General features: G+C 42.3%; 1 protein-coding gene across 1 annotated transcript in view; it reads right to left on the bottom strand.

Annotated features, from left to right (window-relative positions):
* The window catches only part of lama1 (laminin, alpha 1), a 346,216-nt gene that overhangs the window by 127,400 nt on the left and 206,689 nt on the right, over nt 1-12,127 (bottom strand). Inside the window, exons 28-29 of the mRNA XM_073047634.1 lie at nt 7,912-8,032; nt 5,264-5,383 (exon numbers count right to left, since the gene is read on the bottom strand). Coding sequence (XP_072903735.1) covers nt 5,264-5,383; nt 7,912-8,032 — 241 coding nt within the window. The remainder of the gene's footprint in view (nt 1-5,263; nt 5,384-7,911; nt 8,033-12,127) is intronic.

The following is a 12,127-nucleotide window of genomic DNA, read 5'->3' as shown; positions in this document are numbered from 1 at the left end:
AGCTGTCCAAAAAGGTCAGGTTGCCATAAAATGACTAAAGGACGATCATGTCCTTTAGATCTCATTTTGTATTAACTGAAAAAAAAAAACATTTTTAGTTAGTCGAGTGCACAACTTACACTCGGCGGGTTGGCAAATTAAGAACTTTGCATACTCCCTTCTTTTAAAAGGGTATAAATAATACCAAAGGGGGTGGGATGAAACATAGGAGCAGAATTAAGCCCATCGAATCTGCCCCTCCATTCCATCTTGGCTAATTTATTACCCTTCTCAATCCCATTCTCTTGCCTTTTCCCCATAACCTTTGATGCTTTAACTAATGAAGAACCATCAATCTCCACTTCGAATATACCCAATGACTTCACTTCCACAGCTATCTATGGCATATAGATTCCACTAATTCACCATCCTCTCTATGTTCTAAATGGATGTTGTTCTATCCTGAGGCTGTGCCTCGTGGCCCTAGACTCTCCTGTGAAGGGAAACATTCTCCATACATCCACTTTATCCAGGCTCTTCAATAATTAATAGGTTTCAATGAGATTCCTTTTCATTCTTCTGAACTCCAGCGAGTACAAGCCCAAAACCATCAAACACTTCTCATATGTTAACCCTTTCATTCTCGGAAACATCCTCTGGACCCTCTCCAAGGCCAGCATATCTTTTCTGAGATTCGGGGACCAACACTGCTCACAATACTCCAAGTGCAGTCTGACCAATGCCTTATAGAGCCTCAGCTTTACATCATTTGTCTTATACTCTAGTCCTCTTAAAATGTATGCAAACACCATCCTCTGGTTAAAAAAATTCCTTCTCATCTAAGGTGGTAAGGATTTGCCTTCCTTACCACCGACTCAACCTGCAAATGAACATTCAAGGAATCGTACACAAGGACTCTGAAGTTGCTTTGCACCTCTGAGTTTTGAATTTTCTCCCCATTTAGAAAACAGTCTGTGCCTTTATTCCATCTACCAAAGCACAGGACCACACACTCCCCGACACCATAGACCACCTAGCACTGTTTTGCCCATTCCCCCAAACCGTCCAAGTGCTTCTTCAGACTCTACTTCCTCATCACTACCTGCCCCTCCACCTATTGTCATATCATCTGCAAACTCTCCTACAAAGCCATCAATTCCATCATTCAAATCACTGACATATAACGTAAAAAGGGCCCCAACACTGACCCCTGCAGAACACCAATAGTCACTGGCAACTAACCAGAAAAAGCCCTCTTTATTCCCACTCTTTGCTTCCTGCCAGTCAGCCAAACTTCTATCCATGCTAGTTTCTTTCCTGTAAATACCATGGCCTCTTATCTTGTTAAACAGCCTCATGTGTGGCACCTTGTCTTCTAAAAATCTAAATCTAAGTAGTATCTATCCTGCCTGTTATTTCCCTATAGAATTCCAACAGATTTGTCAGGCAAGATTTTCCTTTAAAGAAACCATGCTGACTTTGGCCCATTTCCTCATGTGCTTCTAAGTACAGCAAAACCTCATCTTTAATAATGGACTCCAACATCTTCCCAATCACTGATTTCAGGCTAACAAACCATAATTTTCTTTCTTCTGCCTTGCTCCCTTCCTAAGGAGTGGAGTGACATTTGTAATTTTCCAGTTCTCTGGAACCATTCCAGAATATATTGATTCTTCAAAGATTATTACTAATGCATTCATAATCTCTTCAGCTATCTCTTTCAGAACCTTGGGTGTAGTCCATCTGGTCCAGGTGACCTAACTACCTTCAGACTTTAGATTCTCAAGCACCTTCTCCTTAGTAATAGCCACTCCACTCATTTCTACCCCCTTGACATTCGAATTTCTTGCACACTGCTAGTGTCTTTCATAGTGAAGACTAATGCAAAAGACTTATCAAGTTTGTCCACCATTTCTTATTACCCATCATCTCTCCAGTGTAATTTTCGAGTGGCCTGATAGCCACTCTCACCTCTCATTTACTCTTAATATATTTGGGGGGAAAAACCCTAACATTCTCTTTCCTATTATTATCATATTTACTTTTTTCTCTCCTTATGGCACTTAAAATTGCCTTCTGTAAGTTTCCCAATCCTCTAACTTCCCACTAGTTTTGACTACATTGTGTGCCCTCTTTTTTTTGCTTTATGCTGTCTTTGACAATAAGACCATAGACCATAAAATTAGGCCATTTGGCCCATTGAGCCTGCTCTGCCATTTCATCAAGGCTGATCCATTTTCCCTCTCAACCTCATTCCCCTGTGTCACTCTGTAACTTTTCACACCCTGACTAATCAAAAACCTATCAACTGCTGCCTTAAATATAACCAGTGACCTGGCCTCCACAGCCACATGTGGCAAAGAATTCTAGATTCGCTACCCTCTGGCCAACGTAAATCCTGTTATCTCCTCATCTTTGCCTTCCCTTGTCAGCTACAGTTGCCTCATCCTCCCTTTAGAATACTTCATCTCTGGGATGTAATTTATCCTGTACTTTCTGAATTGTCCCCAGAAACTCCAGCCATTGTTGTTCACCTGTCATTCCTGCTAGTGTTTCCTTCCAATCAACTTTGGCCAGCTCTTCTCACATGCCTCTGTAATTCCTTTTTGCTCTACTGTAATATTGATACACCTGACTTTAGCTTCTCACTCTTAAACTGTAGGGTGAAATCTTTCACATTATGATCACTACCTCCTACAGGTTCCTTTACCTTAAGCTCCCTAATTAAATCTGGTTCATCACACAACAGCCAATCCAGAGTTGTCTTTCCTCAAGTAGGCTCAACCACAAGCTACTCTAAAAAGTCATCTCCCTCTTTTGGAATCCAGCACCAACCTGATTTTCCCAATCTACCAGCATATTGAAATCCCCCATCACTATTGTAAATTGCCCTTTTCACATACCTTTTCTATCTTCCATTGTAATCAGTATCCCAAAGCCTTCCTACTATTTGAAAGTCTGTATATAAATAACTCCCATCAGGGTCTTTTTACCCTTGCAATTTCTTAACTTTAGCTACAAGGATTCTATGTCTTCTGAATCTATGTCATCTCTTTCTAAGGATTTGATTTCATTTTTTACCAACAGAGCTACCCCACTTCCTCCGCCTACCTTTCAATATAATGTGTATCCTTGGACGTTATAATCCCAACTATGATCTTCTTTCATCCATGATTTACTGATGCCCACAACAATGTACCTTCTAATCTGTAACTGCGCTATATCATCACCTACCTTATCTTGTATACTATGGCCATTCAAATATATCACCTTCAGTCTTGAATTCATCACGCTTTGTGATTCTGCTCACATGTTGCACTTCCAACTCATCACACTGACGGCAATTTTTAGTCAGGCCTTCATCACGGTTTCACTACACACTGCACCTACTTGTTTACCAACTGCCCCATCCTCAGTCCTATTACTTCAGTTCCTATCCCCCTGCTAATCTGGTTTAAACTGCTCTAGCAAACCTGCCCACAAGGTTATTGATTCCCTTCAGGTTCAGGTGTAACCCATCCTTTTTGTATAGTTCATAACTCGCCCAGAAGAGATTCCAATGATCCAGAAATCTGAACCACTGCCCACTGCACCAATTCCTCAGCCATCCATTCACTTGCCAAATCATTCTGTTATTACCCTCACTGGCATGTCACACAGGCAGCGATTCAGAGATTACTACCTTGGAGGTCCTGCTTTTCAGCTTTCTGCCTAACTCACTATATTCTCTATTCAGGACCTCCTCCCAATTCCTACTTGTGTAGTTGGTACTAATATGTACCACAACTTTTGGCTGCTCACCCTCTCGCTTTAAAATGCTGTGGACCTGATCTGAGAGATCCCTGACCCTGGCACCTGGGAGGCAACATACCATCCGGGTTCCTTCTTCATATCCACAAAATCTCCTCTCAAGATGGAATCCCCTATCAGTACTATAATGCTCTTCGCACTCCTTCCCTTCTGAGCCACAGAGCCAGACTCAATGCCAGAAACCTGCTCACTGTGGTTTCTCCCTGGTAGGTTGCTACCCCATCGCACCCCCCACCCCCCCGCAGTATCCAAAGCGGTATACCCATTCCCCTGAGAAATTACTACAGCTACAGCTTAATGCACTTTGTTCAGTTGTACTTATCAGGGTGATTGGAGGTGTCCCAGAGTTCCTACATCTCATACAAAAAACCTACCACTAACTTTGGACCCATTCTCAATGCACTAGCTATGTAGTTAAAAAAATACTTAGACATAGAAAACCTACAGCACAATACAGGCCTCCACATTATCCACAACACCTCCAACCTTTGTGTCATCAGCAAACTTACTAACCCATTTGTAAATGTAGGTCATTTGTAAAAATCACAATGCGTAAGGGACCCATAACAGATGCCAGAGGCACACCACTGGTGACTGACCTCCATGCAGAATATGACCCGTCTACAACCACTCTTTGCTTTCTGTGGGCAAGCCAGTTCTGGATCCACAAAGCAATGTCCCCTTGGATCCCATGCCTCCTTACTTTCTCAATAAGCCTTGCATGGGGTACTTTATCAAATGCCTTGCTGAAATCTATATACATTTCATCTACTGCTCTACCTTCATCAATGAGTTTAGTCATGTCCTCAAAAAATTTTAGAGGTTGACAAAGAAAGAAAAATAAATAAACAAAAAACTTACTAGAAACTTACCTGGAAATTTTGCCTGTACTTGCCTAATCTTGTCATGCCAAAGCCTCCCACTCTAACATTTGCCCACTCCAACAACGTGTACTCCACTCACACTTATCTCCTATTTATTGGCTTAAATAAAACTCACTCCCAGCGAGACATTTCTTTTCAAATGGCTCCCACATCTTCCGGGGAGGAAGATAAAGGGAAGTAGTCCCGTAACCCACAGCAGTTACTTTTTTGCTATTTGACTTGTAATAGCAAGTAACTACCCTGGGATAGAAGCACAGAGCACGCCAGCTCTGATCAGCATCAATACACTTTGGTAGATATAATCACCAATAGTCTAAGAAACAGGGAACAGGAAAGAAATATCAAGAGGGGAGGTCGCTTGCATAACCATTGAGCATCAGCTCTACTTCCTGTTAAAAAATAATGTATCCCGAATAAATACTCAAAATGCCGAAATTTGAGAATTAAGTAAATACTGCCTTTCCTCAGTGACGAGGGTTAAACAAACAGTTTATTAACAAACCAGAAGGGATTATCAAAATCTAATTTGCTTTAGGGCTAACTTTTCACACTCATCACAATGAATGCATGCATCACTAAAAGCCACCTACTTGACATTTGCCTGTATCAAGGTCACAAATGGAACTGTGCTTGTGGCACTGGCATGGGACACACGGAGGAGGGCGAGGGCCATTTGTCAACTTCTGTCTGTAAAATCCTGGAGCACATTCCTTCGAGAGAAAAAAAAGTGAAACTATTATATACAGATTTACTAATGAGTGACAGGATGTGATTTAAACTCATTCTATCTCGCTGGGAAAACTGAGGAGCTGGACTGTTTGCTTTACACTGACTTCGCGAGAGGGTTGCGTAAGTGCATCACAAAGGCAAAACACTGAGAATGCTGTAAATACTCTGCCTCAGTAGAAATTTTAGGTCACAATTACCAAAGTTGCAGAAAATTAGAAAATAATGAGCTGTTTCTTTTAATTGTTCATAACTCCAAAAAGGTGGCTCACCACCACTCTGGCTGCAGTGCCATCACAATTATGATAAATAAAGCACTATCATTTTAATGGCATAAAGTTAACACTTCAGCTTTCTAATGGCAATGAAGAGCTGACACCCATTTCTTTGTAAAGAGATTGAAGGTTTGCGAGCAGAGTTCCATTCACTTCCTGTCCACTACCTACATCCTTGCTGGAGGAACTAAATTATACTGCCAGTTATACAGAGCACAGAAACAGACTCTTCAGCTTAAGTCATCCATGCCGACCAACATGCCAGTCCATGCTAATTCCATTTGCCTGCATTTGATCCCTCAACTTCTCCTGTTCACATACCTGTCCAAATGTTTTTTGAAGATTGTACTTGTACATGTCTCTTCCACCTCCTCTGGTATCCCATTCCATATACCCAATACTCTCCATGTAAAACACTTGTTCCTTCCATCTCCTTTAAACCTTCCTTTCACGCCATAGATCTATGCCTGCTATTTTTAAACTTTCACTGCCCATGGGGAAAATGACTATATAGCCTGTCCACGCCAATCATAATTTTATTAGCCTCAAGAACAGTGGTTCACAACTTTTTTTATGCCATGGATCAATACCACTAGGCAAGGAGTCTGTGGACCTCAGGTTGGGAGCCCCTGCTCAAGAAGGTCACACCATCACCCCACTTCATTCCAGGAAAACAGTCCCTCCAGGCCAGAGAACATTCTTCTGAATCTTTTCAGCATCCTTTCTGAGTTAATCACGTCTTTCCTGTATTGTGGCACCCAGAATTGCACTCATTGCAGTTGCTGGGGATAAAAATAGAATCTATTATTAAGGAGGTGGCAACAGGACATTTGGATAATAAAGACAGCGTTGGGCAGAGGCAATGTGGAATTGTGAAAGAGAGGCTATGTTTGACAGATTTCTTTTTCTTAGGTTAAATCAAGTTCAAGATTATTGTCATTCAACCATACTCATGCATACAGCTGAACAAAACAATGTTCCTTAGGGGCCAAGGTGCAAAACAACAGCACATTCATCACATGCAGAACATAAAATAATATTAACACAATAATATTAACAGATAAAAAGGTACTCTGTAGATGTACAAGCTGATGTAAAGCGCACATACAGCACAGTTGAACATACAGCAGTTTAACACTTCCAGTGCTGTCGTAAATAATGTGCACTGGGTGGCAGCAGTGTGTTCAAATGTCTCACAGCCTAACAGACCTCGTTGTTATACTGAGGCACCTTCTGCCTGACGGTAGGAGCCCAAAGAGATTGTGGGTTGGATGGGAGAGGTCCGTGACATTGCTGAGGGCAAAATCTGTTGCAATCTGAGGGCATCTGTAGTCAGATGCCTTGCAAATCCATTACCAGATGAAAGAGTAGATTAGGATGAACCATGGATGTGATGTAGCTTACCTTTTGCTTTCAATAAAGTGGCACAGAAGAGGATATTAAACAAAATCAGAGCACATAGGATTGTGGGGTAACAGACTGGTATGGATTGAGGGTTGATTAATAGACTGAATGTAAATTAAGGAATATGCATTTACTTTTGGTCCAGGAGGCTGTGACTATCGTGTATACATCTGTTCCTATTCCATTATCATGATGGCGGGGGTGGGGAAACAAGCATAATGTGTCTTACTTTGCTGGTGAAACAAAGCAACATGGGCTGAGAAGAGGATGCAAAGGGAGTTCAGGTAGGTGGAGACAGGACAAGTGAATAGGCAGATGGAATTTAATGTAGAAAACTATGAAGTCATCCACTTCAACAATAAAGATAGAAAAGCAGAGCATTTTCTAAATAGCAGGAGATTGAAAGACATTAAATGTTCAGAGGGAGGTGGATAGCCTCCTATACTGATGACTGAAAATTAACATACACATACAGAAAGCATCATGAAGGCAAATGGGATGTCAGTCTTTTACTGCACGAAGATTTGGGCACAAGAGAAAAGATGGCTAGCTGTCATTATATCTGCTCTGGTGAGAAAGCACCTGGAAAGAGTGTACTGGTCTTGTCTCTCAACCCAAGGAAAGACATGCTCACAATAGAAGAAGCATGGAGGTTCATCAGAGTGATTTGTGGGATAGAGCTGATTGTCCACTCAGCAGAGATTAAGCAGACTGAGCTTATACTTTTGAGAAATGGAAAGTGTCATTGGTCTAATCGAATATCAGCTGGGCCAAATGGCTTATTTCTACTTCTAATTCTTATATTCATATATAAAGTGCAGAGTGATCCATACCTGGCATGAGAGACCTGCGTATCCTGAAGGACAGTCACAGATCTCAATCTGACTTGCATTTTCCCTCACAGCAAAAGTTTCATCTTTCTCCATTGCAATGTCCATTGAGATATTTGAAATTCTGGGAAAATGAAAAAAAAATTTAACTTCGTTTACTTCCACTCCTATGATATTACAAGGTAATGCTCATTGCTTTATTAAATAAAGATATCAAATTCTTCAAATGATTTTGAGTGAACATTATAGTGGAGAACAACACACACAAAATGCTGGTGGAACACAGCAGGCCAGGCAGCATCTATAGGGAGAAGCACTGTCGACGTTTCGGGCCGAGACCTTTCGTCAGGACTAACCGAAAGGAAAGATACTAAGAGAGTTGAAAGTAGTGGGGGGAGGGGGAAATGCAAAATGATAGGAGAAGGCCGGAGGGGGTGGGATGAAGCTAAGAGCTGGAAAGGTGATTGGCGAAAGTGATACAGAGCTGGAGAAGGGAAAGGATCATGGGACGGGAGGCCTCGGGAGATAGAAAGGGGGGGGGAAGCACCAGAGGGAGATGGATAACAGGCAGAGTGATGGGCAGAGCGAGAAAAAAAACCAAACAGCTAAATATGTAAAGGATGGGGTAAGAAAGAGAGGAGGGGCATTTAAGGACGTTAGAGAAGTCAAAGTTCATGCTATCAGGTTGGAGGCTACCCAGCCGGTATATATTATAGTGGAGATACAGGTAAGATATATCTACAAGATGGACAAGACATAAGAACTACAAAAAAGTGTGTATTCTGCAAGGGTTTCTAATTCCTGAACTTCCGTCATGTCACATCATTATTTTCAATAACTATATGATAATCTACATTTTTACAGCCTTGAGCTTTCTGGTCTACCTGCACTGCATTTTCTTTGTAACTGTAACACTTTATTCTACATTTTGTTATTGTTTTACCTTGTACTACCTCAATGCACTGTTGTAACAAAATAATCTGTGTGGATGGCGTGCAAGGCAGGTTTTTCATCATACCTTGATATAAGTGAACAATAATAAATGAATAAACCAATAATAAACCAATTCTGCATATAAATACACAATTATGAAGCCCGTTTCTCCAGGTAATTGATAATAAGTATTAAGCACAATGGAATTGATTTGGCTGTTGTTGATCAAACAATAACAGTAACTGCTGCAGCCTTGAGACCTTCCTATCTGTTGGACCCATAAATGTGCCGCCCCATATCCTGGTGAACTTACCTTGTTGGCCTGATGGTTGCCCCAGTTATCTGTACCAAGCTACGTGCTTGATAACAAACAGCTCACCTGCCAATATTGCCAGGAGGGTCTCCAGACCACTGAATGACCAGCTGATCAATATATACACTTCTCATTGATAGAGATGAGGAAGTTGGGCAATCTGCTTACCATTGCAGCAGGAAAGACATAGACAACAAGTAGAAAATCAACTGTCTTGCATTCCCACGACTGCAAACATTATTTTGAAGCTGAAATCTCTTCGTTTACAATAAGCATCCATGAAATTTGCTTTTCTTAATTACTCACCTGAGCATGTCACATTTTTGACATATTTTTACCAGAATGAGAATCAGATTTAATATCACTGGTGTATGTCGTGAAACTTGTTACCTTTACAGCAGCAGTACAATGAAATACATGATAAAGAAATACTGAGACAAAAATTGAGTTACATATACCAGTGGTCCCCAGCCTCCGGGCCGCAAGCATGCAGGGCTGCAGCGGTAGCCGGAACGCACCCAGCACATCTTTAAGAAAAAAAGCCGAAATAAACAAGCTAATTAATTAGGTGCTGCCCGGCACGTAAATGTCAGCCCGGATCAGAGGCGATTGCCATCTGCGTAGAGCAAGTGAAATCGGCAATCACCTCCGATCTGGGCCGACATTTAGGAGCCAGGAGGCACCTAATTAATTAGCTTGTTTATTTCGGCTTTTTTCTTAAAGATGTGCTGGGTGCGTTCCGACTACTGCTGCAGCCCTGTATGCTTCGCGGCCCGGAGGTTGGGGACCACTAATATATACGACAGTTAAGTTAAAAGTAGTGCAAAATAACAGACATAAACAGTGGTGAGGTACTGTTCAATGTCCATTTAGAAGTTGGATGGCAGAGGGGAAGAATCTGTCCCCGAATCATTGAGGCTGCTGTATCTCCTTCCCGACAGTACAGTCTGAAGAGGGCATGCCCTGATGGTGGGGATCCTTAATGACAGACGTTTCCGATCCCTCTACGAGGATGGGTTTGTTTCCTTGTCTTATCTTTCCTGAAGTCCACTACCAGCTCTTTGGCCTTATCGACATTGACTGCAAGATTGCTGCAGCGACACTACCCAACTACGGTCTATCTCACACCTGTATGCCCTCTCGTCTCCATCTGAGGTTCTGCCAACAATGGTTATATCATCAGCAAATTTATATGTTGTTTGAGCTATGCCCAGCCACACGGTCATCGGTGTGGAGAGAGTAGAGCAGCGTGCTAAGCATACATCCATATGGAGCACTGGTGTTAGTTGTCGGTGAGGTGGAAACGTCATTTCCAATCCGCACAGATTGTGGTCTTCTGGTTAGAAAGTCAAAGATCCAGTTGCAGGGAGAGGTAAAGAGGCCTAGGTTCTGGAGCTTTTCGACGGGGATTGTAGGAATGATGATGTTAAATGCTGAGTTATAATCAACAAACAGCCTTCTGACATAGGTATCTGCATTGTGCAGCTGATCCAAGCAGATCATGTCTGCTGTAGACCTGCTGTGGGGAGAGGCAAATTGCAGTGGGTGCAGATCCTTCCTGAGACGTACTGACTCTAGACATGACCAACCTCTCAAAGCATTTCAGCACCGTATATGTGAGTGCTACTGGACGTTAGTCATTAAGGCAGCTCATACAACTCTTCTAGGGCACTGGTAAAATTACTACCCTTTTGAAGAACATGGAAACTTTCGGTTGTAGCAGTGAGAAGTTGAAAATGTCTTTGAATACTCCCGCCACTTGGTTGGCACATTTTCAGAGCCTTACCAGGTACCCCATTGGGCCCTGATACCCTGTGAGGATTCACCCTCCTGAAAGACAGTCTGATGTCAGCCTCCAAGATGGAGACCACAGGCTTATTGGATGTTGCAGGGATCCTCATGGCTCTGGTTTTATTCTCTCTTTGAAAGAGAGCATAAAAGTCGTTGAGCTCATCTGGTAGTGAAGTATCACTGCCATTCATGATATTGGGTTTTGATTTGTAGGAAGTAATGTCTTGCAAACCCTGCCAGAATTGACATCCAACCTCTCCTAGAATTGTTTCTTGGGTCTTGAAATAGCCCTTCACTTGTCATACCTGGTTTTCCTATACAGACCTGGATCACCAGACTTAAATGCCTCAGACCTAACCCTCAGCAGACAATGAGCCCCCTGGTATATCCACAGCTTTTGATTTGGGAATGTACAGTATGTCATCCCCACAGGATCTAGTAAAGTTCGTGACAAGTGTGGCATACTCGTTCAGGCTTGCAGATGACTCCCTGAACACAGTCCAGTCCATCGATTCAAAGCAGTCCTGCAAATGCTCCTGTGCCTCCCTGATCCATATCTTCTTGGTCCTCACAGCTGGTGCTGCAGTCTTCAGTCTCCTCTTATACTCAGGAAGTAGAAGTACAGCCAGGGTGGGCGTGTAACAGCACACGGTAGGCACTCTTGAACTTAGTGTTACAGTGGTCCAGTGTGTTATTTCCTCCAGCACTACAGGTGATTCATTGATAATAATTGTTTAGTGACTTTATCAAGCTGGCCTGGTTAAAATCCCCTAAAATGACGGGGAAGTCATCAGGATGTGCTGTTTCATGCCTACTGAAGGACATAGCAGGATGCACACTAAGTGTTCCTTCATAGTCTTCTGCTGTTGTATACAACCCCCTTCAAGGTTTGATGTGTAATGAATTCAGAGCTGCTCTTCTGCACACCACTGTTGTAATGCTTGATTACTTGAATTACTGTCACCTTCCTGTCAGCTTGAACAAGCCTGACTGGTTCAACTGCTGATCAACCTACCTGAAGGTCACCCTCACTGCAATCAATAGACATCTTGTGATTGGTTTCACTCTGGTAGTTCACTGCACCCTGAATATTGGTAGGGTTTCAAAGTACACTTGTTATCAGAGTATGTATACCATATGCAACCTTGAGATTCGGCTCCTTACAGGCAGTCACAAAACAAA

Source organism: Hemitrygon akajei, chromosome 1 (genome assembly GCF_048418815.1).
Source record: "Hemitrygon akajei chromosome 1, sHemAka1.3, whole genome shotgun sequence".
NCBI classification, from domain to species: Eukaryota; Metazoa; Chordata; class Chondrichthyes; order Myliobatiformes; family Dasyatidae; genus Hemitrygon; species Hemitrygon akajei.
The sequence above is the reverse complement of the archived record's forward strand: the minus strand, read 5'-3'. Positions and strand labels throughout refer to the sequence as shown.